We start from the raw sequence: 27,913 nt of genomic DNA, 5'->3' as shown, positions 1-27,913 counted from the left end.
CAGACATTTGCCTTCTCTGGAGAACTCAAAGAAGGTCAGGACCCCTCATATTCACACTAGGCAGAATATATAGACTTTCTCAAACAGCTGCACCTTGAACTCAGTGTGAGCCACAGCATCCATTCCTCACTCCTCATAAAACCAAGCGAAAGAGCACACAGTGAAAAGTCACAATCAATACCTGTTACCAGTCCGTTCCAGGCGGGGGTCTTGACACATATCCAGCTCTGGAGTAGAGTCTATGATGTCCTGAACATCAGACCACTCATCACTGCTGCCCATTCCTAGGTAAGACAATACATATGGTCTATAGGATCAGGACTTTCACAGGATGGTGTTCCTTGAAGGGACTTTTGCAGCTTTGAATATCAAGGTTTTAAAATTTCATGGTGTCATGTTCAAAGTCTTAAAATAGGAACAGAAAGCGGCTGATCAACTAGAGTCACAAATGCACCAGTGCTGGGAAGATGCCCTCAAAATTCCAGAGCAGGAAGACCCTAAGCATCCCCTTCCCCCCACCATACCAGAGTGTCAACAAGGTCATTGGCCTGAATCCTCATTAAAATGTGATAAACAGAAATACTTCATCCATTAAAATAAATTCCAAATAAACATTTTATCTGTCGGTAAAAACTCTCCAATCACCACACAACTTTAGCTGAGACTGAAGACAACAAAGTGATTTTCTGTATAGCTTCACAGACGTTACTGTAGTTATGAATGGACACTATTTAGTTTTAATAGAAATAATTTTTCAATACAAATTCTCAAGTCTACAACTGGTTTAGATACCCATTACAGTGAAATTTCACTTAAAAACCAATACATGAAATCTGCTCTGGTTTCTGTATAATCTACAGCCTGAAGCCAGTATTTAAAGAATAAGGAATTTCCTCCTCTTGTCAAGTCACATTTATTGGATACCAAACTGTTCAAAAGCTCAGACCTGCACCTACTCTAAACAAGCAATATAAACACAGTGTCTGTTCACACAAAAAATTCTTGCAGGATTAAAGACCTAATTTGTAAACTATGTTAGTCCCTCAACGATGTTAGATGTCGAATTTTTGACCTTTTCAAATGGCCTCAGTAGCCAAATATACAAAGTCCATGACAACTTGAGTGTTGATTTTATTCTTTTAGGCTGGCATTGTGCACCAGCTGGCAACAAATGCCATGTTTGAAGACAAAGTGTGATGTGTATCTGTTGCCACAGTAGGCATCCATACACCAGTGGTTCTCAAGCTCACAGAAACAGAGGATTCCTTTTCTTTATTTTTTCAAGCTGGGAAGCTTTTCTGCAAATACCTTCGAGTACCTTTTTTTGGTAGTTCAGCTCTAAGGCATGTACATCACAGACAGACATTTTAATTATAGATGCGTAAAATACACAATTAAAATTCAAGTATCTGTGTTTCTCCTCAGCATGGAGATCCGATTTGGCATTATGTGTGAGAAATAGCTGAAAGGCTGAATATGCAGACCACATAGGAAAGACAGAATTATCTGCCTTGAGCAGATTCCACAACATGATACTTCCACCAAGAAAAAAGAAGCTTTCAGATGCACAGTGACTTCATAGTTGCACACACAGAGAAGAGAGCAGACTTTGATCCAAGAAAGCTATTGATGGTAAACGAGCTTGTAAAGCAGCAAATGTAAAAATAAGGGTAAGTATTTATAGGGCATTCAAACTACTGATATCCATGCTCAATTTCTCTGATACCAATGCTTATACTGACTTGCCTTGGCCAGGCTCACCAAACAGATCACAATTTAACAGTTGGCTATGCAGAAGCCATACACTTTTATGGAGAACTACATTAGTTTCTGGCAGATTGACTTCTGTGACCCTGGGACCTCCTCAGCAGCTAATAAAATACAGAATGGGACTCAGCCATGACAATTCTCATTCAAATGCTACAACAAAAGATGTTACTTTATAGTCTTAATTTGTTAGGAACCAGCTTGTGAATGTTAGCAGAGGAATATCATCTGTACCACTTAGGAAAAAAGATGATTATCTGATTCATATGCTAACCTTGGAGACCTATGCTCACCCCTGTGCTCCTGCACAGACTTTCCTTACAATCTTCAGCTGGTTTTACAGTCCTTTTGTATATAAGTTCATGACTTGTAAAACAGACCACTTCTCATTTCTGAAGGCTGCTGCAAGTCTAAATACAATACAGGCTGGGAGTTGCTCAGACACTACATTAGCACAGCTATGTTAAAAAGAACAGACAGGGGCTTTTATCATGTTATTACACCATTTTCTTTTTTTAAACAGCCTGGTGCTAAAGGCTTAAATGATGGCTTTCCTGACAAGAAATCATTAATTCAAATCACTAAACAACTTCAGAAGTGGAGAGAAAACAACTCTAACTTCCAAAGATTTGGGGGGGTTCTTACATAAGAAATAGACTAAAAGAAAACAGCTTATTTAGCTGAGAAAAACAGCTGGATATAATTGCTATTTTTAAACACATCAGGGTGTGGGATAAACACACAGAAGGGAAAATAATTATTTAACCTGACTGACAAATTTGGCATATAAACAACTGGATATAAAACACTTACAAATAAATCCAGAGAGAAAACTAAATGGAAGCTTTTAACTATCATATTGATAAGGTCCAGAAACAGCTTTCCAAAAGTTCAGTTAGCTTTTGGGGGACTTGACTGTTCATGAAAGAGGCTCTATGACACGGATGAATGCAACTGCAGGGGACTGAACTCAATAACCTACTCCCATCCTGTATACTTGTGAAACTATTCATACTACCGGCGTTTTAAAAACTTGCTACCCAGAAACCTCCTAAGATCCAATCAGCCCTGTCTCACTCATGTATCTTTCTAAGTAAGGCTACTTCAAATTCTATATTTATGAAGCTGATTACCCCCAGAGTCTCCAGCCTCTTCCTGTAACAGAGGGACACAAGCACTGGGAAGCCAACTACTTTAATGACCAAGTACCCAAGCTCCAGCTTCCATACCTATGCTGACATTCCTCATCTCCTGCGTGACTTGGACTTCCATGTTCCGGCTGTTCCGCTTTTCTCGTGCCCTCTTATTGCTCTTGGTCGTACCATTGTATTCACTGATGGGCTGGATGCTCTCATTCAATGGTGTGACAGCAGCAGACGGCACAGATGACGTGGGAGTGTTGGACTTGGTTCCAGTGGTGCTCGGTGTGGCAGCTGCTGAGGACTGCCCGGATTCAGACATTTCATCTTGGGGGCACTATACCAATTCCAGGGTGGGGGAAGAACAAAAAGGGAAAAGCACAGCTATACATTTCAATTAATCTCCCATTTGTTGGTGTATGGCTGCCTTAACGCATTATGGAGAATGAGTCTTGCTCGCTGTACCATTTACACGTCCAGCGCTTGAGGGTGACACTAGGCACTGCAACCACAATGAAGCAGTAAGTTCTCATGCTGAACTCAGCAAGCAAATCCCACCTATGAAAGGACTGATAGCCTTCCTCCTTTACTACTAAACACTGTTTTTCACAAGTCACGTCAGTATGTCATCTCTTCATCATGCATCTCAGGAAAGGTGGCCTTATCGTAGTAAAAAACACCTGCAGCATCGTAAGTAAAAAGCACCTGCAGCTCACACTTCAGTGGAAGCTGAAGGGCTGTGGCACTTGCGGTAAGCCAGGCCAGCGTTTCCCAAGACTGGAAGGCAACATGGTTACTGCTTGGGAAGGATCTGGCCTCTTAAGAGGTCTTGGATGATGTCATTACTGTAAGCCATCAACACAACCTAGATGAGAGAACAGCAAAGTGGTTTTGACACTAAACTGCAGAAGCAAAGCGGATACCAAGCTGGGATGGTCTGACTTCGCTAGCACAGGAGACCTATGTCCCCATATCACCTTATGCAGAAGCTAGCCGGGCATTGGTCTATCTTGACAACACAGTAGAAAGAGGTGTGGTCTCCCCACTTCCAAATGACAGGACAAAACCCAAGAACTCAAAAATCAGAAGCTTACAAATTAAAATAGGAGATGGATTCCCAGTGTGAAATGCGCACAAATGGCTCTCAGTTTTACAGACATTACAGCCCCATTTCTTGTAATACCACCTCTTGAAAAACATGGGAGGCTTTAAAGGCTCTGTCAGGATTTTACACTGTGACCCTTGTTTGTCAATTAAAGCAGCACTGCTTCACTGTCAACCAATTAACGTCTTGACCAATGCTGTGATCACTCCCGGACCCAAATGAGATCTCCCCATTCTTCATGGCAGCCCACTCTAATTACTGCCTGCAGGGATATGACAAAATTAATGTTGAGTTATATGTGATAATGAGTTGCAATTGGGTGCAGTGACATTCAGCATCGGCACATCCAGACCCAGCTTTAAACTTTACTACTTGCCTTTCCCCTCCTGTGCAAGTACTAGAAAGATCATGATTCTGCTCAGAGGCTGCTCTGAGCCTCCCAACCTTGGAGCTGTGATGCTGTTTCACTTCACTAATTTGGAAGTCTCGTTCTCTTGTTCTAATAACTTCACAACATGACAAAAAAATTCAAAATGGGATGAGAGAGAAGACTGAAGAAAATGGTGACTTAACCCTTTGCAGCCATATTTTTTTTTTAAATCTGGAATCTTATTAAGATCTTCCTTTAATTAGACTGGCCTCTGTATGCTTATCTTAAAATTCCTTCCGTACACTGCACTGTGGAAGTCAAAGGTTTTATATTGCATCTGTGCATTTATATTGGAAATTAAGTTTTAAAACTGCATTACCATTAAATGTGATCCACATTTAGTATATAGTTTCTGCATTGTCAGTCCAAACAGCACCCACGTTCCCACATGGACATTCAAATCATCTCCCTGCACATTTGTTGATTTTAGCATCAAGACTGAGATGGGGACTTTCCACTTAGGCTGCTACATGTGAAAACCACACTTTCCACCTCTACTTCATATTCGTCTTTCAGGAGCTACTTTCCTTATATGTAAAGAAAAAAAAAATCAAACCAGGCTTTTGAGAAAAAATACAATCCAGTAAGCCTTGTACTACTTCAACTGCAGTATGCCTGCTGTGCTTTCTAATGTACAAAGGGACGAAGAGTATCATGTGTAAAGGGCAACCATAAAACCTCTTTCCCCAAACAAAACTTCTGTTGGATGAAAGGATTCAGAGATGTTCTTGTACTCACTGTAAGTCTATAAGCATAACCAAAGTCCATGAGCATCTTAGCACTGTAAAAGAGACACCCAGGTGGGTCCACATGTCATTCCTTGTTCTTAGGAACTAGATGTCATTCAGAAACCCTGTATCATCAGTGTCTATAGGGTGATATTTGTATGAGAGATATCCTGTAACTTCTTGTTTATTGACATAATCTGCCCCTCACCCAGAACACACCAGTCAGTAATTACCTTGGTCTTTCACTTACTCTTTGGTTATACATCCTGTATTTACCTAGGAAACGTACTTTATCAACCTACCCGCCTGCATTGGAGAAATTACTCCCAAATGTAAATACTACCAAGGCACTTCTCTTCACAGTCCAGAAGCTCTATCAATCTTTGCTGGTATCTTCCTTCTATTGTCCTGAGTGCTCCATTAATGCTAAATAGTCCACTAAGCGTACAGCTCTCCTCTACAGCATAGGAGGCATTCTCCATAACCCATAGCTCACCCAAAGAATACTCTCCACAACCACCACTTACCTACAGCCATACCTGTCAACCTCCTAAACATCAAATGTGTAGTAGTGACCTCCAAAATGCATTGCAAAGGCCCAACATTCATAGCAGTCATATGTCACCATGAGAAGCCACAATTGTATGGTTATAACACTGAAAGCATAGTACATAAAAACAAAAATGTTAAGGACTTTCATCTCCAAAACATTGTATAAAATAAATGTACAACTGAATTTAAAAATAAAATAATGACAGCAACTAAAACAGAAAATAGTAATAAAAAGTATACAAGGACACTTAAAATATAACTATAGTATGGCCCCATGAAGAAGGAAAACTAGTCAGAAGAGTCAGGGTATACATACTGGGAAGGTGAGTCACGTGTGTGCAGTTGATGTCAGCGAAATGTCAGAGCTGCTGAAGAAGAGGCGACGAGTGCATGAGAAGTACTGGTGAGATTTCAGTCATGCAAAATATTTAAGAAATAGCATTCCAGTCAGAGAGTGTGCAAAAAGCTTGCAGGAGGAAAATCTCCATTCCAAATTGCAAATCTAGTCAGCCAGCCAATCACATCCTTTAATTACTCATAGGTTTGCTCCATACTCTTAGGAAATCCTCTGTAACGCACTACCCCATCCAAGTCTTCCACAGCCCAAGCTCTCTAACTCTACCCTACCGGCTAGCCTCATTAAACCCAGCATCCCATTTCTGAGTCTCCCTAATGAGCACCAACGCAAATCCCAGCACTACCCATCAGATACATTTGGACCAGCACACTACTACTTCGGCACAAAGCTTTCTTGTAACCAGAAATGGGGTTTTTTTGCCTGACACCACCACCAACAAATGACTAAGAGATCCAGTCAGTACCCCTCCATTACCTGAACTTGGGACATCAAAGATTCCAATTTATCTGGGTTCCTGCTGCATTCTCCTGCAATGCAGATGCTGGGTTATCAGCAAGATCCACTCAACTTCTTTCAGAAGTTCTGCAATGGTACTGCTTAAAGAATTATGCCTTAGCAAGTCTGTGGAAGATGGATCTAGCCCCAGTGTCCTCCCAGCCCTTCCCTAAAAACTAACACCTGCCACACATGCCTGATCACTAGAAGAGCTCGAGGGCATGTTCACACCACAGTGTGCAGCACTGCCTGGAGATCCCAAGGAATAAACTGGTTCCAGAACCAGAATTGGGTTGGTCTCTGTGCATTTTGATTGCTGTCTGTGTCCTTGCAGCAGTGTTGTGTTGGCACAGCATAAGTCTGAAGAAACACATTCATGTTTTTTCTTCATCTCCACCATCCTTAATTATGTTATTGCACTGTGGCATTGCTATTCCCTAATTCCAGGCAAAACTCTCCAGAAATGACTGTAGGACCCGAATGGCATTCTGCAAGTTGCTACGTTTCCCAAATTTCTATGCCTCTAATACTACAGCAAGGGTTGGGTTGCAAGAACAGTCTCCACCCTATCCAAAGATCTCGCTTTTGGATTTCCAACTGCCATGATAGCAGAGAGCTGACGAAGTACAAAGGTTTGTGCTGTGCTAGGCCTGGCTACTTTACAAAGGTAGTGTTAAAAAAGGGAAGTTGCTGCTTTGTTTTCTGCATAAATTTTGAATTTGTCTAAATTTCTTGTGCTATGCATCAAGGACGCCACTCCCGCAGAGTCCCTCAGGCCAAAGTACCATTAACGTAATCTGGAGACATGCAGAATGGGCACAAGTTGCGTTTTTAATTCGTTTTTTTTCTCCTCCTCTTTGCCTTTACTGCCTCAATGTATTTTACAGGATTAGTGATTTACAACTTCTCAAAAGGACACCAGTCCTTACATGTGACATATAAAACACCTGATGTTCTACAAATTCCAGGCAGAGAGAAAGTAAATTTTATCAAACACTTTTAAAGCAGACCAGAAGTTCTGTGAGATACTGATGGACATACTGTAAGCCGTGCTGGGTAGATGCACCACTGGGTCTCAGGCCTGTCACAGGGCATTTGCGGAACATCATTCAAAGAGAGGAATTTGGTGGGATCCTGAGCACAAAGACTTTGAGAAGTCTACAGGTACAGCTCATGGAAAATGTGGGTCACCATGTGCAGTCTAAACTGTAAACAACTGCAGTAACCTGTCAGCTAAGAGTACAACATCTGGGTCTTTGTGCTCAGACCAGTCTCCAAATGGCAGAGCAGAGCACCACAAGCAACAGGCAGAACCATGCAGCTGCTTCAGTGCAGTTGCAGTGCTGTGAGTTTTTTGGCAAGCCCCAGTGCAGAAGGCAGTGCATTGAAGGTGACAAGTGTATTGAAGGTAGACAATGCAAGTCTAGAGCAATGACAAGATATATGAGGAACTTAAGACTTCTAAGCACAGTGCAAGACTTGGGCATCCAGAGAGGATTAGGAGACCTTTTAATGAAGATAGGAAAGGCAGAACAGCAATTAGTCAGAAAGGACAAACACTGGAAAGCAAGCGCAATCCAATGCCTAGTCCAGCTGAGGTGCAAAAACACTGCTCTTATCGAGGGGGAGAGAGGGGACAGGTTCCACCACTTCCTCTCCCAGATAAGCTATAAAAAAGTGAAGGATTTACCTTCCCTAAATCTCTAACTGCCTCCCCATAGATTCCTCTCAACTCGGGGCCAGCCAAGTAAAGGAGATTATCACTGAGACAAGAAGCATGAGGAGCTGTGTCAAATCCCTCCCGCACCATATGCCAGATCTGCAAAAGAATATCCTCCCACAGCACAGCTACCAAGGGAGCAGACGCACAGCAGGGAGAGGCTGCAAAGGGTTATGGACACAGATTGGTCTCCATCTTAATGAAAACATGGGATGCTATTGACAGTGGGAGAGTGGGAAACCCTTGCTCCGTGATGGTCTATAAAACCTTGTAGCTGGAGTTGGACTGCAGCTGGCCGAGGTCACTCAGGTGCCAGTGGTCCAGTGTTGGGACGATCTTGGCCCCTATCTGCCCACGTACCATGCCATCCGCGAGGGGGAAGACATTCAGAGAGTTAGGACGTTCCTTCCTGCTAAACAGAGAAACAAAGAGAGGGGAAATCAATCTGTTAGCCATTTACAAGGTTCCTATAGAAAAGAAACAGCACGCTAGCTTATGTGAAATATTAGTCACTAGAAATTGAATTGCACTTCTTCCCCTCACATAGGAGCTGTATGGACTCCCAACTCCCATACTTCCATAGTGTTGTCTACTCAAACCTATAGTGTCTACTGCTAGAGCTATACCTCTTTCTGGGGAGACTCTAAGAGGGAGGGCGTCAAGTGACCGCAACAGGCATGACTGACTTCTCCATCAGTATGAAAGATTTTGGGGGAATGCAAAAATGCAGGGAACCATCAGCCAATTTAAGTCAGTGTATCTTCTGAGAAACAAAGGTACTGTGGGAAAACAAGCCACAGCAAGCAACTCTCACAGAAAAAAAAAAAAAAGCTCCCATAGATCCTAGAGATGTCATCACCAGGTCAGGAAGGAGGCTTTTAACTAAGTGTCATCTACATGGCACTTCTGTACATTCCACCCCAAATCTGGTTAGCTCCAACAGCAGAAATCAGAGGTTTTTGGATCACTTCCAATATTAAGCAAGAAAAATAATATTTGTACTCTCTGACCCCCTCTCCATATTACAATGCACTCAAAATTCAGAAATCAAACGAAGGTATAAATGAATGCATCATTCACATTGCCAGATGTCTGTAATTACATTTTCTTCATCCTCTTCTTTCTGGCAATTGCAGGTGACTAGCTAGCTGCGGGTTTGATTCTGAATATAAAAGCTGGCACAGGTTTTAAGAACAAGTTTCAGTGGGAGAAAATCTAGAGCAAGCAGTGGAAGTGGAAAAGGCTGCAGCAGCATGCCGAAACCGGCAACTGGTTTTGTGCCAGAGAAGCAGGCCTGCAGGGACAGAGTATACATCCATTTAGGGGATACCCCCAGCAGCCTCCACTAGCTGGACTCCAGTGGCCCTGCAGAGGTGAACTAAGCTGATCCTCTGGGTGACATGCACCCGCAAAGGGGTTCAATGATGGTACTTCACCTACACCTATATGGGGCTTCTGCTTATTGGTGCAAGGTGATAAAATCTGCCCTTCTGTACACCAGTATTAATAACAGTAGACCTTCATGTGCCTTTCTTTAATGACCATCAGCACTGGTCTGATGACCAGGCTAGGCAACCATCACAACCTCCTCACCCATGACCGTGGGCGAAACAAACACAGCAGGACCTACGGCCCCCCAGGACGTATGCAAACACACTAACACAGGAGATGGTGCATGAACCAGCTCATTTATGAAGGAAGGAGGTGGAGTGTCTAGCAGAGGAGACAATGTTTGTGGAGAAAACCAAAATGCCCAACCTACCCATGCTTAGCACTGCCCAGCCAACACAGTGTGCTGCACCACTGTGTCAGTGTTGCTTGTGCTGAGGAATAATTGCTTGCTGCGGCCTATCTTGGACAGGCAGAAGGGGCAGAAAGGTGTTTCCAGTGTGGCCCAGCAAGGAGATTTGGGATGCACTTTTCCTAAGAATCCGCATTAAATTCTCTCCTGAAGATCCTAAAGACTCATACATGGAAGTTTCATACACAAACTGTCTTACAAAGGCAGCACGTAACTGGATTTTAGAGGAACACAGATCATTGACACAACCTGATTAACCTGACTTTCTTTTATAGAGAAGATGCAGTCATCTTTCAACAGATTCAAAACCAGATTCATATGTGATAAGAATTATCAGTTTCCTTGTAGCCTTTCCGCTCAAAACGCATCTTGGTGCTTGTTACTTTTAAATATTAAAAATCGCTGAAGGTTTATAGAAAACATTTCACTGCTGTTTGCCTAAATACTGATATATGACATCTCCCCTGCCATCTATGCCTGCTCCTAATAGGTCATGATGCCGAAGTACATTTACTTCTGTCTGTCTGCCTGCATTTACTTCTCTTTAGCCTACTGCTATCATTCCAAGACCCTGAAAGTCTCTAACAAACAGCTGTGTTTTAAGTTTCTAAATAACATACTACGGAAATTTTTCCCCTAATATGAAATCTTCACCCCTGGCACTTTACTGATCTAAAAGCCACAAAAAGTACAGTCAGTTATGTATAAGAGATTATTAAGAGATTCAAAACTAGAAATTGGAACTCTATGCCACACAGACAGAAAAGTCCTAGTTTTACAGTTAAAGAAATAACTCAAGGGTCCCAAAGAGTCTACTTCAAAAGAATCATTCTTTTCAGGGAGGGAAAAAAAAATAGGCCATCTTTTGAGCTGCTTTAACCATTAGTTTCTTATCTTTTCTCTTCTCCAGGTTAGAATGATGGTCTTAAGAGAGTCATGCTTCACAGGTGTCCACAGCTGGAGAAAATGTCCTGTAACTGCAAAACATTCCTTGCAAAATAAGTGGTGCAGTCAGAGTATCTAACAACATGCTATAATATAAACGCTTTTGTGACTATGCTGGGATGGCCTGACGTAACTCACTGACAGCACTGAGAAATATGAGCCATCCCAAATGTGTGCTACAAGAAGCACTAAATTACACTTCCTCTTTAGGTAATCTCTATCAGATTTCTTCTGGGAACCCATAGCTTATTTCTATGTTCATATACAAACACATGCACATTCAACATGCAAGAAGATACAGCACCCCACTGAATGTACAGGGAACGTATGAACTTCACAATCCCTGCTAAAGAGAAACAGAGGTACAAAGTCTCCATAGCATCAGAAGCTGTAGGATCTTCAGGAAAGGATTTTAACGTAGATTGTTTGTTAGGAAGTTTCCTTGCTGAGTTTCTTTGGAAACACCTTCCAGCCTCTTCTGAAACACCTTCCAGCCTCTTCTGAACCTCCCAGGGAAAGGGAAAGAACAAACACCACAGAAGAGCTAACTTCAGCTTTGCAGTCCTGGGGTTGACTGCCAGTCTTCAAAGAAATTTAGAGTATCCTCAGGGCTGGTCTTCTGAGTGCTGAAGTAACCTTCATACACCCAATTCTTTCCAGTACAGGGTGACTCTTAACACTTGGCTAGTTCCACCTTGCGTTACAAGGTAAACAGCAAACTCCTCAATAAAGGTTTGCAGTAGCCAAAACCTGGGATCAGGATGCTCTACAAGTAACATCCTAAAGCTTATAAAACATAACAAAACTATAGTTTGTTTGGCAGCATTTAAAGACAAGAACTGCTCTCTTTGCAGGCTCTGGGCATAGAACTCACTGCCCAGCCCAAAGTCAGCAGTGCCTTCAGAGAGCTACTAACTGTGACATGCATTTTCTGCCCCACTCAGCAAATATGCATGCCTTGTACTCTACAGTAAAATAAGGGACAAAAGATGACTTTTTAAAACATTCTGGGACCTGAAGTGTAAATGTCCAACCACAGAGGACTGATCCTGTTTTGGGACTGAACTGTGTCTTCTGCATTTGAGTACACAAGCTTCTTCCTGATGTGTTATCCCAGCAGCTTGATGGCTCCCTCTGCCTCACCCGAACGAGCAAGTCTAACACAGGTGCCAGCAGACAAAGAGGGCAAATGTGCTGGTACAGTACGTTCCCAGCATCACACTGTTGCCACTCAACAGCAACCTCCAAAACTAGGATTAACAAAGTTAAGATGCAGCAATAGGATTTACCTTTTCCTCCATGACTGGCGATGACTGCAGTGACAAACATAACAGCCAAAACAGAGCAGCAATCGCACAAAAAGCGAGACAAAAAAACAACCATTAGAGAGCAAAGGTCATGCAAGCATGCAGCCCTACAACAGACACGGGATACGCATGCACTGTAATCCACACCATGTGGAAGTGTGCACTGTACTCGTTACCACTCTTGGGTGGCAGTTGATACACATACCCCCCAATAGTTCTTGCACAAACTTCTCCCAAGTGACAGGCAAACATACTCGATGTACTTACGGTCTTATGCAAATATGCACCCCTATGCAGTCTAACACACCCAAGCACATCCACAGATGAAAATAAATAAATGCACTCAAATTTGTGTGACAGGCCATGAGAAATTATGCCCGTGTCCCCCGCAGTGCGCATCAGTGCACCAAGATAGACAAATGCTGGCATTCACCCCCACCCAGCTGCGCAGTGACACAAAACCACATCTGACCCGCGTGCTTGTGCACAACCATATACAAACACAGAGCTACACACACACACACACACACACACACACACACAAACAGTGCGAAGCTTGAAATGAAGGAAAAAGTCCCATTTCCCACTGGTGGTTCCTGCAAACTCGGATCACAGTCCCATCAGGGGCTTTCATAGGCATACAGTGTTTCTCGTTTTTTTCTCTCCAAGGAGACTAGCAATATATGCCACACTTAAAAGGGTGAAAGACTATTTCTCTAATGTGAAGAGGCAATTCTTGATGAAAATTTTGCCCTTCATCCCAGAGCACGGGAGTCTTCCAGATATAACCAGTAACACTTTTCACTGTGCATCTCTTTCATGGAATGATAACATAAAGCCACAATTAATATTAGCTTATTTGAAAGTCAGGAAAGGAAAATCTCATTAAAATCAATTTCTACGATGCAGTCCAACCCAAATTTGGCAGGTGCATATATGAACCACCCTTTAAAAGAGAGAAGCCCTAAGTAAGCTTTTCCCTATGGTACTTTTATAATTTTACTGTGTAAGTACTTCCACAGATACATTCTTATTTACAGAAGGGTAAGTGGGAAGGGAAACAAGCCTACCACACTTATCCCATTTCAGCTCTAACACTAGGATCAAACCATGTTCTGGGAGCTCACTGTGGACTTCCAGACTGCAAGGGGGAGAGGAGAAGGAAGAAAAATAAGTCTGATAAGGGAGATTTTATGAACAGAAGAACACCTGCAAACTACTGATTCTTTTTCCACCATGTCTTCTCTTGCTTTCTACACCCCTCATGCCTGTCTCTTTTGGCTAGGAAGGCTGCTATCTATCTTTTGATTATTTTTTCCCCCCAATAGATTTTTATATTTTAGACAATTTAGCCAGACGCCAATTGTATTCTGCAGTTATTTCTGCTCTCCTAAACCACTCTCTGTTGCGAGACTCATTTACTGTTTTGCAGAAAATAGAGCACAGAGATAACTTGTTATACAGCCCACTCAACAACTACAACAGCCTTTAGTTATTCCTCTCTAGAAGAAATACTGTAAGATACTCTTTTCCAAAAGGACTATTCGACTGTCATAAGAGGAAGGGTAAATAGTCCCCCTTGATTCACATATAACTGTGTCTTTCCTTCCTTTACGTAAGGCTTTGGTAGCCTTATAAATGAGTACAGAAATCTTATCAACTGATTCAGAATAAATAAAGGATCTTTCTTTGAGATACCAGTATCTTCCAGCTGCAAGTTATTCTTGTAGCCAAGGCTACAGAAGTATCTTTAATTATTATGGGAGGTAATGAAATAGCAAGTAGACAGCATTGAAAAAAATTCTTCACTGAGAGGGAGGTCAAGCACTGGAACAAGCTCCCCAGAGAACCAGTCATGCCTCCAAGCCTGTCAGTGTTCAAGAAGTGTTTGGACAATGCTCTTAGATATATAGCTTAACCTTTAGGTTGCCCTGTGTGGAGACTGGAGTTGGACTCTGATCCTTGTGGGTCCCTTCCAGCTCAGGATATTGCGTGACTGCAAGGCTGCAGGGAACCTGGCAGGAGTCCCAGGCTAGTTACCAAAGCTTCTGAAGATTCATGTCTTTTACTACTCCCTTTCCATCCTTCAAGCCACTTTCATTGACAAGGTGGGGTTGGATCTCTTTTTCTCTTCCTTCTTCTTTCTTACAATACACAGACAAAACTTTGGCAATTTGAATTCCATCTTTTCCAGAGCAGTCCAATCCAGCTACAGGGAGCCATAGCAGACAGAGGGTATTTACATGTCCTATGCCAGGACCTGAAATTTCCATTCCACATTACCCCAAAACCAACTGACATTCTGGCATTTAAGTGTTACAGACCTAAATACAAGTTACTAAATATCCTCACGTATTCTTCCTTTATTCTTAATATATTTTATTCTTAATTTCAAATAATTTTTCTCTTTCTTCATCTCCAAATTTTGTTCAATGCTCTTCTTTTGCATTTCATCCTCCATACCAGATGATACTTCACAAACCTTCATGGCTTTCCATTTATCTGTTTTCTCAGTACTTTAATCTCCATGCCTTTGCCCATGCTGCCCTTTGTGTATAGCCTGACATGCCATTCCCACTCCTTTTCTTAGCCTAATGCTTCCCAAAGATTTGGTTTTTGAGTGAAGTTCAGTGATATTAACCAGCTGAAGTTCACAGATATTAACCAAGATCAGTCAGACATATTTTGTAAGAGATGATGGAGTATGCACCTAGCAAGCACTCTTTTCCAAGTATTCCTGTGCAGCTGGTACTGTCTCTATCTATTTTTCAGACCAACAGCTCCCACGGCTTGTGGTCAGCATGTGTGCAAAACCTTTTAACATTCCTCAAGGCCAGAAGAAATTTAAAAGTTAAAAAAAGACAGGCAAAGACAACAAAAAGATTTCATCTCCTGCAGCATGTCACTTCATCAATATTGTTTCCCTGGAAAACACTGTTTTAGCTTAAAACTTCCTGGGTTAGACAGTGTCACTATAGTGTTAATCATCTCATTAGCATGTGATGATTAACACAAATAGTAAGCTGCGACGTATAAAAATTTCCACTGAAAACATCTTTTTTATGGCTGAGTGATTTAACATATTATGCTTAATCTGAGTAGATTATGTGTTATGTGATCTATTACTTCTCTAACTGGTATTTATGGAACATCATTTCTACTTCTCACCCTGTGGGCAATGTTACTGGTATACAGTATCAGCAGAGAGGAATCATTTGGTTCCTTCACATACCAGTTAAAACCAGATGTATCTGTACTGAAATCAATGTAACCGTGACTTCTATGCTTTAAATTTGTTCTAAGACTACAAAAGACTAGTTCTTCTATATACTGAACTCCCTTCCTACCACTACCTTCTTTAAACAAAGGCTGGTTCTTACCGGTTTGGTGCTCTGAAAACAGGGTTGGGAGGGAGGAAAGAATCAATTTCTTGGGCATAAATAGGCCTATTGGGTGACTGACTCACAGAAAGCTTCCCTTGAAGGAACAGGGAAAAAAAAATCCTATAATGGCTAACGCATTTAATTGCTATGGTTTTGCTGGCTATCACACATACAAAGACATGCGCGCGCGCACACACACACACACACACAAATACTTTATTTGACACCTCCATCCATTTTAGAGATAAACCTTTTACATGCTACCTAAGAACATAAATGTATTTTTCCAGAGGCCCCCCATCAATAGCAGCATGACAAAGCCTAAGCCTAAGAACACATAAAGCTCCTTGTCGTCAAGCGTACCCACAACCCATTACAAAAAAACTTCAACTACAATCCATGCTCACAAGGAAAGATCCTGCTTCTTGTTTCTCTCTCTCAAATACGTGCACTGTTTGTAAGTTCCCGGATGGCATACATTACATGGAGAGGTTATGGCCCTACCTTCTCCCAGGTAGACTGCCCTCAGTTTGATTATTTCCCCCAACTTGCTGCATCTTGGATCGCTCAATGTGTTCCACATAGGTCTGGATCATCTGTGAGGAGAGAAAAATCCATGAGCCAAACAGAGAAGAAAAGATTCATTTTCTGCTTTTGTTTGATATTCTCCAGCACCCATTTCCAATTCCCTTTTTTTTTTGCACATCTCCTTGACTTTGCTCTTGTCTCCTAAGCTTATGATGTAAGTGAGTGGACTAATCTGACAGAAGATTTGACAGCAAATAGTGTTGGAAATGACTTAAACTTAATCTTATAATGGAAGAGCCATGACAGAGCATACCCAAAAGTAATGTAAGACATGTCCTGGAGGCTCACTGGCAGTGGGAGGTGAGGTAGTGCAGCACTGTTCACAGAATCACAGAACCAGTGAGGTTGGAAGGAACCTCCTGGGGTCCAACAGGTCTGACGTCTCTGCTCAAACACAGCCACCTAGAGTTGGTTGCCCAGGACCATGTCCACATGGCTTCTGAACAGCTCCAAGGATGGAGACTCCACCACGTCTCTGGGCAACTTGTGCCAGCGCTCGTCATCTTCCCAGCAAAGTTTTTACTCATGTTCAGAGAGAGCCTTCTGTGTTCCAGTTTGTGCCAGTTGCCTCCGGTCTTGTCAGTGGGCACCACTGAAAAGAGCCTTGCTCCATCCTCTTTACACCCTCCATTCAGATATTTCTGATATTCCCTAAGTTCAGAAGCTCTAGTCATCACTAGTATTGTAAAGCTGAATTCTTTGACATGACTTTACATGTAAGCTAAGAGTTTATTTATTTAGAAATAATGAGATGACATCCTACCTCTGTGTGACGCTGATGTAGAGCATTATACTCTTTCTTCATTTCTGATTCACGTTCCTCCAGTCGTGAAACTATGAAGAGAAGATTCCAACCATCAGCTAACACACATCAGGCTCTCAAAAGAAACTAGAAGTCGCAAAGCATATTTTGTTAGAAATTAGTTTGTACCTACTGAACAAAACAAGCCGGTACAGAATAATGCACACTATGGGATCTGGTCATCATTACAAACTCAATTCATGGGTACCTGCATGTTCCCCACAGAAGCAAAGTTCTTCAGCAATAGCCTGGTGCCCTGTAAGTGTTCTAGTTCGACATTAATTACCCTCTGGGATGGGCACCTCTGGCTATTTGAGGAGCAGGAGTACTGGACAAAACACCAATGAATTCTGAGGGAAACCTCAGCCAACAAAGCATGGCTGCACATATTAAGGAAGAAAATGTAAAAATAAATAAATAAACAAACAAACAAATAAATGTAATAGTTTCTATGAGAAAAAAATGGGAGGTTCTATTCAGGGACAAGGAGAAACTGTAAAGCAGGTTCCAAAGCTTCACCAGTGGCCCAAATCTTGCATCTGGAGAGACTGAGCATGCTCCACACGAGAAGCAGTGAAGCTGCTACTAAATTAGTGTGGATATATCCCATTCTTTAGAAGGATCAGAATTTTATACCAAAGTAAAGGATGCCCAGGCATTTCAGGCTTTGCGTAAATTACATTAAACAAACAAAAAGTATGAAAAATACTTTCAAAGTGGCAGTATATCTGTGTAGAAGGCAAAGTGTATAATCATGTCTGGTGTACAACTTTGCTTACTCTGATCTGCATAGTTTTTGGTCTTCAGCTCCAGCTGTCGAGTCTGAAATTCAAGGTGTTCCACTTGGATTTGTAGTTCTTTCTTCTCCTGCTCCAGTGCATCTTCAAACTCTATAAACTTCTGAATAGGGAAGAGGCAGAGAAGGAAGCACAGATAAGGAATAAATGTAAAATGTGTTTGCCCTGTATGACTTTTCCTCTCCTCACAAAAAAACCTGAGAGAATATAAATTACAAAATAGGAAATAAGAATTTTTAAGTACTGTAATTAGTACAATAGCATTTAATCAAGCTGAGGAGACTATTTTATATGAGAAAGTATTAGCTATCTTTAATGTATAATTAATACATAAACTATGGTCCAACATGAGTTATGTAAACCAGCGCAACTCTATCATCTTCAGCAACATTGTTCTTCCTCATGCCAGGCTAAATTTTGATTCCTGTTAATTTGATGTCAGAGAAGCAAATTCTATTTCTATGGTCATATATTTACAAATCTCTATGTCAGAAACCTTCAAACCAACTCTTCTATTTGTGCAGTTTTAGAAAGTTTCACCTATAATTCACATGGTGGGTAAGTTTTGCAGAAATGTGCAAGTCTTTTGGAAAACTTATCCACAGCTCTGGGCAGCTGAGAGCAACCTCTGCACCCAGACATAGTGACCTGCCCCAGCAGCAAACTCCAGAAGGGCTCAGTGGTGTGCAGGAGCCGAGGAAAGGAGGAAGGAAAGAGGTGGAGGAGATTATCGCAGCAGAATTTAACAAATTTATACCTAGGAAGAAGAAGGTTGGCTAGCTGCTCTTGGCAAAGAAGGGAGGGAAGAGATCATTGCTGCTAAGTCTCATTAGCAACAACAAAGTGGCAGCTGTGCATATAGCAGTGTGGACTCCTGCACAGAACATTGGGCTGAAGGAAAGATTTTTACAGATATACTCATTTCACGATGAAAACACAACAGAAAAATACCTAATTTCAGGTTGTTATTTCTGTAAAATGTCACTTTTGACCTGGGAGCTTTAGTCATTCTCTGCATTGGATACTAGCATGCACAGCAAATAAAACATGTGAAACGTTCAATTTAGCTCCACTGTAGTGAATTGATATTACACATTAGTCTTGATAAGAGCTGTAGTCACAGTTGCTTTCATGAAATATTTAAATGAAACAGGGTCCCTGGAAAGTGAACAGCACCTTCAAATCTCGGAGTATATTTAAACGAGCCTGGTTCTTGTGCTATATGTGGTAACGAGAGTTTTTCTGCACAAAACACTAATACACACCCATATGCAATAATGACCCATAATCCATACTTCTGGACTCAGAAATTGAGCTGGTTCTAGTAACACCCCTGACACAAACTTGTGGAAAAATCCATAAGGCTCAGAAAACATTTGCTCTATTAACCACACACATCCTCTCCACAGCAAACCAAATCTGAAGCACGGTACCACCATGCTTACAATGGCATAGGATACTAAAGCTATCTCACTAGCTTCAGAACAAGTCCTACACTGGCCTTACAAACCCAAAACTTTGAGTCTCGTTACATTAGTCCTAAACAGCTACGGAAGCTAAAACTACGGAGTTGTCTGCCCCAACACGTCAGCTGAGCGGCAGGAGCACGACTGGGGCTGGGAACAGCCCTGGTTGCAGAGTTGCAGAGGAAGAGAGAGAGCAGGAAATGAAGTGGAAACGGCTTTAATCTACCTTTAAAAAGTTTACAGGACAAGAGGAGTCCGCAGGAGGTAACTCAGGGCTATGAGGAGCTCACAAGGGTGCTCTGCTCCTGGCCCTACCTCTCTTCCTCTCCGTCTGTTTGCTCTAACAGATTCACCAGCACGTGCACATAGGCTGGCTGAAATCTCCTCTTTCTAAAAGTATGAATACTGGGCAAGAAAAGCCTTCTCTTACCCTCCTCTGTACTCTGCACAGGGGAAAGTGTTGCTCTCCCCCAATAATGCCACTCAAGAGGGTATGGTAATTTTAATTTAACAAACTCTAAAAGAGACAGACTCTGCTGAAAATAATTTTTTTATAAGATTCCCAGGGAAATGAATGCATTTAAATGCACAGTAAGATTATTTTGTTAAATTCTGCACATGAAACAATATGCACAGTATTTGACTGCATTCTCAGGATAAGCCTTGTGCATATTTCCTGTTACTTTTACTGGAATAATTAGCAGTAACACTGGAGCCATCATTATGTTCGTGAACTGGATCTTCTCTCTGTAGACGACTGAAAGGCTACATCATTTATTATTCTTGCAGACTTTTAAATCTGTTCAGTAAATTCATCTGAACAATGAGTCAGTTTTCATTCCTACATACCTGTATTTATAGAAACGATCAAATGCATTTTAGCCATGTCTCATTTTCCTGCACTTGGTGTTCTGCAGTGCCTTTAATCTTTAACTGGGCTTTCAACTTTCTTTTCCTTCCTGCCCAAATTTATTGCAATAAGGTGGGGGGTTTTTTCCCCTCTTATGGTTGTTTTCCAGCAGTATTTTCTAGAAATACCAGAAATGCCAATACCCTTCTTCTATTATAAAGGAGTCATCTCAGAGGCTAAACATTTACTTTTTAATTAAATCTTAAGACTGTACAAGGTTTTAGATTTTTAAGTAAGCATTTTTTCTCTGAGATGTCAATTAAACATTGAAATCCCTTAGTTACAAATATCCAGCCATCTGTTTTATGGATTTTGAGAAATTTATAAAGCAATCTGCTTTGTAAATTTTCAGATTTATTCTTTAAACATTTTCCAGAATAACAATATAATTTCAGAATGAGTTAAAAAAAAAAAAAAATCCTAACCCACACAGCTATACTGAGCAACAGACCTAGAGAAGCAGCAGTTTAACTTGCTCCATTTGGAGGACTGATCGAAGCTACACAAACAAAAGAGCTATTTTCCTGGTGTAATCTCCATCTCCTCGCACGGTTTTGCTGGAACCACTCTGCACTAAAGCTCTGTTGATGAACCCTTTTAATTACAGTCAAGGGATAATCCCCATCACATCGCACTGGCTCAGCTTTCACTACCCCCTTGGCTGGAGATGCCCTCCTGCTCCTAGTTCTCCATTCAACAGCATGCCACCCAGGCCAGGCAGGAATGAGGTTTTTAGCAGCAATAAAAATGAATGGACTTTAAGGAAAACATTCGCAAATTTCTCAGCAGTAAATTAGGAAGCAGAAGAAGGTACAAGCCCAATTTTATTCCCACTATGTAGGTCATCTTTAATAGGATTCCTGGATTTGCTACTGCTGTTTTTGGTTTAATTCAGAGGAAACTGATTGAAAGATTAAGTCTTCTACAAATATGGCTCAGTCTTCTTAGTCAGTCCTGTCTATTTTGCAAGCTAAAAGTAATGAAAGAAACAGAAAACTAGAAATCAATTAACTGTTTGGAGAAGAAAGAGACATGGAGACAAAACAGAAAACTAGAAATCAATTAACTGTTTGGAGAAGAAAGAGACATGGAGACAACAATATTAAAAATTAATATTACCCTCGGTATTCTCAGGGCAGAACAGCATTTCAGATAAATGTATTGCAGTATATCCAGTCCTGTCTGCTGAAGAGATCGAACAATGACATTTGTGCGCAGGGACCCAAGGGATCTTTACTCTCCCTGTCTCTGAAGCACCTTTTAGCTGCTCCTGCATCAGAAGCCATCTCACCTGAGGTTCTCCCTGCGTATCAGAAGGTCTGAAGGGCCAACAGCAGGAAAAGTCCCAGATCCAGAGAGGAGTGAACAGCCACACCAGCGGGATGAGGAGGAGAGGTTTCACTGCTGGGGCCGTCCCCGAGGAAAGTGCGCTCCTGATTGAGGAGACGTCTTAGCACACACAGTCACTGCTGCTCATCCTTCATGGTACAAGTGAGCTCTCATCAGGGTATTCAGGCAGGCTTTATTTTTTTTTCAGTAACCCAGCAGCAGACATTTCATATAGCATCCAGGGAAGAGCCTTACTAGCCACTAAAAGCAGCAGAGATTGAAATGACCTTGCTCAGGAATATGAGCACATCCACAAGCACAACTAAGCGGTGCCAGAAGTTTGGGGAAAACAGGCACTTTGGGTACATTTGTATTACTCTTGTGAACAACAGCATCCAGGGACAGAGACAGCAGAGGCAGCACTTCATCTGCAGCATGACGCTGCGCCATGGTCCTCAAGCTGCGGCTCATGGACCACGCTCGATAGCTGCAGATGGCCCAGGCAAGCAGCACTGCCTGAGCTGGCTACGGTCTCTCTCCTGCCCTAACTCAACCTGCCAGGCACATCCGCTAGCACACAGCAAATCCCTCTACCACAAGGTGCTCTCTTCAACAACCCTTGCCTTCCCATGTTGCTAGAAACTCATACCAGGGCAGGAGAAACAGAGAACACAAACCGAATAAAGTATTTTAATTTTTTTTTTTTATTAACCAAACTCACAGAGGCAGTTATGCTTTAAAACCAAGCACATATTATTGAGTGAATGCAGCTCAGTAAATAAACATCCATAGGCATTTCACATTTTGCATTTCTTGCAGGCAGGGGCAGGCTACAATACTGGCCATACTGAAGCTGTGGGAATGTTCTCAGTAACTTGAAGAGGAACCAGATTTCACCCCAACCTTTTAAACCTCCTAAAAATAAACAGGCAGAGGGGACACTAACTTGAAAGTCGCCTTCCCATCTGAACATTTTCTGTCTGTAATATTTACAAAAAGCACCAAAACCAGTTATAACAGAAAAAGAATCCTGCTGGTTTACTCGTTTCTTGTGTTTTCATCTAAGTTTGTGCACAGCCAATCCTATCTAAATGCTGCACAAATGTTCGATGCACAAAGATGAGGCTCTATGTCTCTGTGGGTGCTAACTAAAATCGGCAAGCCTTCATAAGGGAAAAGAATATTCACATTAATCAGATTCATACTTCTGGCCTCAGAAACAGTACAAATTCCAATGACTTACTGAAAGCAAATACTGCCGATATTACTCTTGCTTCATTATAAACTTAAATATTTAACAGGGTAAGAGTGGGCCAAAAAAACCCAAACCCCAAACCAAACAGCATAGCCTTATAGTCTTTTTAAAGACATCTTAAAATAACTGAGATACATTATTTACAAAAACTCTGCCACGAATTAAAATGCCTAGGGTAATAAGTTTAAAAACTGAAATGCAAATTTGCTGACTGCATTCTTTCACTTCAATGCTGCCAAGAGGCAAAAAACCAAACCAAAACAAAAAATGGTGCTGGTGAAGAATCACAGGCTTAACTTGCTGCTGTGAGTTGCCCTTGATTTCAAGGGGTTTCTCATTTGCAGAGCCAGGTGCTGCAATTGATTTTCTCTGATGGTTTCAGTACACAGAGCTCAGTTCAGACTCACACCCCAGTGATTTCACAGCTCCCAGCTCCATCTTTATGGAGATGCAGTAAAGAAATTAGAAAACAGAAATAAAAAGGACCAGATAATTCCACCAATGGTTAAGAAAAAGATTTTGGTTTGCTTTTTGTTTTGTTTTGGTTTTTTTTTTTGCGGATCTCGCTACAACAAAGTAGATGGGTGCACTGGAAGAAAAAACAGCCCACACTCCCCGTAGTTCTCAATAGCAAGGCTGACCACAGCATTAATATTTTTACTATTTTTTCCAGAGCCTCTACGCTTGCTTTCAAAGAATGATTTCTGAATATGAACAGTTAATCACCTCAGTGATCTAAAAAAATGGGAGTATGAAACTACTATATATAAAAATTAGTCACATGGATTTTTTTCTGCTAGCCTCTGTCCCCAGATTTCAAGCAGGATAACTGGTCCCTAATAACCCAGGATTATGACAAACAACAATGGCTCACACACTAGTCTTTACAGGGAAAATATCTAGCATAAAATCATCTTAAGATGAAAGAATGAGTATTCCTCTGAAAAGCAGCGGTACAATGCAGATCGCTTGGCTTCCTCCTTTACTGCCTTTTGCAAAGGAAGAAAATTACTAAAAATAGTAGCATATAATCAGAAATCATCACATCAGAAATCAAGCAGAGCCAGAGATGCACATATATGCAGAAATCTCATTATGTGGCCTTAATCTGTGGTGGCTGGTAGTGTGCGCAATGGTACTGCGCACCAAAGGGAGCATCGCGGGGGGGGGTTCAGCCTCAGACCCGTCCTGTCGTCCCTTTGCTGGCAGGAGATGGCAGTGCTGTGGGTGCAAAAGCAGCGCTGCATGAAGAAGCGAAGAATACGCACATGGCAGAGACCTCCGCTAGGAAACTGTTGGGGTCTGTTGGTGAAGGGCTTGCACAACTTCCTGGGGGAGGTCACCTCACCTGCAGGAAGCCCACTAACGAGGGAGGCAACGCTGGTTGTGTCGTCCACCTCACAGCTTCTTGGCAGCACCTAATTAGGTTGGCAATTTTAGGAGTTGTGTTGACAGTATTTTGTCTTAGAAAGCCACGACAAAGGAAGAGGCCAACTCCTGCCTATTTAAGTCTGACCTGTTCAAAACCAAGTCCCCAGTCCCATTACCAGGCCTGGTGCTGATGAGTTTTACATGCTACTCAAGGTGAAGACTTTGTTCTGCTCTCTTAACAGGAGCCGTTTCACTCAACAGCAATTTCAGGAAGAGAGATGACTTCATTACGAAGCAGATGTCTACCACGAAGTATTTGACACTCAAATCAGCAAGTCGCACTTTCTTATTGTAGCTCCTGTACAGGTAATGGCCGCAGTCGGATACCAACAATGCCAGAGCTTCAGGAACAGAGTATTAAATCTTTTCACTTGGACAATCAGAAAAAGGATCCTTAAATTAAGCCACTTCTCAGAATTACGGCGGTCATCAGCAAACGCTCCCTCGGGAAATAACTTCCATTTCAATAGTTGCTATCAAGGGAATTCTGCTTCTGACTTTATAAGCCAGCCTACGTTGATGCAGCTACTTTTTAGAAGAGCATTAGACCGCTGTGTACAATCAACAAATAGTAAAAAATCTCAGACTATGAATAGATATTCAGATTTTTATCCCTACAGGCATTTTATATGAAGTCAAGTCATTCATTTAGCAAAGCTGAAGTAGAAGATTAAGGAATTGAGTCTTGTCTACCTTACATCAAAGTTAACTTGACTCCACTCCATGAAAACATTCCTAGTTTCTACCAAGAAAAGTACAGACATATTTAGTGTTTCCCTTGTGAAAACAAAGGTTTTGCAAATATTTAAAGCTGCTCTCCCTCGCTGGTCTCAACAGCTGAAATGTACCCTCACACAAATAGAAAAATACAGCCATCAGCCCACACAGTGATAAAAGCATACCTGAATTTCCAATGTCTTTTATCTAACATGACATGAATTTTAGAAATGTTTTGGGTTGCCAAGAGCACAGTTTCACTAATATATAAAAAGGGACTCCTGGCATTTTACCTGATAACCACTCATCTCACTCTTCAGTGCCCCAAGGTGACAGACCCATGGATTTGAGGGTGCTCCAAGCAACGCTCACCCTTTCTCCTGGAAGGCCCTTGCCTTCAGAAGACCCTTCTCCAGGTGACCCAGGTCAATCCCAGCCACGGCACCTGAAGAGCGGAACCCCGGATCCCCCTGCAGCCTGGATGCTCCCCAGTGGTATCGACATGCAGTGAAACTGCAATACATTTGTTAAAAGAGACCCCAAACAGCAACTGTGCCACAAGAAAATATGCAATCAGTATGCGTAAAATCTAGTAACAGCCCGTACCTTCTCCATCCAAGGGATCTTAGTTACCGCAAACAAGAAGATGCTATCTCAAATATTAGTTTTATGAGACATAGTTCAAAAGACCGAACTGTAACACTCCCACAAGAGCACTGACAAACAGGAGACAGTCCACGAGCTGTAAAGTTGAGCCGCAATTGTGAAATGAAGCAATCAACAATTTAAAACCCCTGACTACACCACACTTTTAAAACTCTCAGACAATTAATTTACCATCTCAAATTTCATGCTTGTTCAAAATCTTGCCCTGCACTTACCACAAAACTCAGCAAATTATAACTGTGTTTTCCAATGCCTCTTGTTCTACACTGTGTGGGTTACCAATTTCTGGTGTATTTGGCAACTATGCCATCACAGTTGTGATAGCCGTGATATAAAATCTCTTACATTTTCATTGCAGAGCTTGGCCTGAAGTTCAAACCATATTCACAGTACAACATATGTTACACATCAGCCTTGGGACCAGGAGGTGTTTCATATTAGAAATCATAGAATCATAGAATCATTTCGGTTGGAAAAGACCTTCAAGATCATCGAGTCCAACCGTTAACCATGCCCCCTAAACCATGCCCTGGAGTACCCTGTCCACTCACTTTTTGAATACCTCCAGGGATGGTGACTCAACCACTTCCCTGGGCAGCCCATTCCAATGTTTGATAACCCTCTCAGTAAAAAAATTTTTCCTAATATCTAACCTAAATCTCCCTTGCCTCAACTTGAGGCCATTTCCTCTTGTCCTATCTCCAGACACCTGACAGAAGAGACCAACCCCCACCTCACTACAACCCCCTTTCAGGTAGTTGTAGAGAGCAATAAGGTCTCCCCTCAGCCTCCTTTTCTCCAGGCTAAACAGCCCCAGCTCCCTCAGCTGCTCCTCATAAGACTTATGCTTCAGGCCCCTCACCAACTCGGTTGCCCTTCTCTGGACACGCTCCAGCAGCTCAATGTCTTTCCTGTAGCGAGGGGCCCAAAACTGAACACAGTACTCAAGGTGCAGCCTCACCAGTGCCGAGTACAGGGGAACAACCACCTCCCTGTTCCTGCTGGCCACACTGTTCCTGATAGAGGCTAGGATGCGATTGGCCTTCTTGGCCACCTGGGCACACTGCTGGCTCATATTCAGCCAGCTGTCAACCAGCACGCCCAGGTCTTTCTCTGCCGGGCAGCTTTCCAGCCACTCTTCCCCAAGCCTGTAGCACAGCATGGGGTTGCCGTGACCGAAGTGCAGGACCCGGCACTTGGCCTTGTTAAACTTCATACGATTGGCCTCAGCCCATCGGTCCAGCCTGTCCAGATCTCTCTGTAGAGCCTCCCTACCCTCAAGCAGATTGACCCTCCCTCCCAACTTGGTGTCGTCTGCAAACTTGCTGAGGGTGCACTCAATCCCCTCATCCAAATCATCAATAAAGATATTAAACAGAACAGGGCCCAACACCGAGCCCTGGGGAACACCACTTGTGACCTGCCGCCAACTGGATTTCACCCCATTCACCACTACCCTCTGGGCTCAGCCATCCAGCCAGTTTTTCACCCAGTGAATAGTGCACTTATCCAGGCCACAAGATGCCAGTTTCTCAAGGAGTATGCCATGAGAGACAGTGTCAAAGGCCTTGCTGAAGTCTAGGAAAATAACATCGACAGCCTTTCCCTCATCCACTAGGCGGGTCACCTGGTCATAGAAGGAGATCAGGTTGGTCAAGCAGGACCTGCCTTTCGTAAACCCATGCTGACTGGGCCTGATCCCCCTCTTATCCTGGACTTGCCATGTGAGTGCTTTCAAAACAAACCATTCCATAATCTTTCCCGGTACCGAGGTCAGGTTGACAGGCCTGTAGTTCCCCGGATCCTCCCTCCGACCCTTCTTATAAATGGGAGTCACATTGGCAAGCCTCCAGTCCTCTGGGACCTCCCCTGTTGACCAGGAACGCTGATAGATGATAGAGAGTGGCTTGGCAAGGACCTCTGCCAGTTCCCTCAGTACTCTTGGATGGATCCCATCAGGTCCCATAGATTTGTGAGTGTCCAGATGGCGTAGCAGGTCCCTAACTAATTCCTCCTGGATTAAGGGGGCTATGTTATGCTCTTCATCCCTACTTTCCAGCTCATGGGGTGGAGTACCCTGAGGATGACTGGACTCACTACTAAAGACTGAGGCAAAGAAGGCATTAAGTACCTCGGCCTTTTCCTCATCACTGGTTGCTACGTTCCCTTCTGTATCCATTAAAGGAAAGATATTCTCCTTGGGATTCTTTTTACTGTTAACA

The 27,913-nt window shown here is 42.4% G+C and overlaps 1 protein-coding gene across 31 annotated transcripts in view; it reads right to left on the bottom strand.

Annotated features, from left to right (window-relative positions):
* Positions 1-27,913, bottom strand: part of MAPK8IP3 (mitogen-activated protein kinase 8 interacting protein 3) — an 81,498-nt gene that overhangs the window by 35,706 nt on the left and 17,879 nt on the right. For 13 of the 31 annotated variants that reach the window (XM_052773311.1, XM_052773324.1, XM_052773314.1 and 10 more), the window contains exons 2-8: positions 17,900-18,020; positions 17,082-17,152; positions 16,235-16,326; positions 12,330-12,353; positions 8,562-8,706; positions 2,997-3,243; positions 182-284 (exon numbers count right to left, since the gene is read on the bottom strand). In XM_052773311.1, coding sequence (XP_052629271.1) covers positions 182-284; positions 2,997-3,243; positions 8,562-8,706; positions 12,330-12,353; positions 16,235-16,326; positions 17,082-17,152; positions 17,900-18,020 — 803 coding nt within the window. Of the gene's footprint in view, positions 1-181; positions 285-2,996; positions 3,244-5,696; positions 5,826-8,561; positions 8,707-12,329; positions 12,354-16,234; positions 16,327-17,081; positions 17,153-17,899; positions 18,021-27,913 lie in introns of those variants that run through there. The other 18 variants (XM_052773318.1, XM_052773325.1, XM_052773332.1 and 15 more) reach the window with 9 other exon arrangements.

This window comes from Harpia harpyja, chromosome 21, assembly GCF_026419915.1.
Source record: "Harpia harpyja isolate bHarHar1 chromosome 21, bHarHar1 primary haplotype, whole genome shotgun sequence".
Taxonomy (NCBI): Eukaryota; Metazoa; Chordata; class Aves; order Accipitriformes; family Accipitridae; genus Harpia; species Harpia harpyja.
This window is presented reverse-complemented; position numbering and strand designations above follow the sequence as displayed.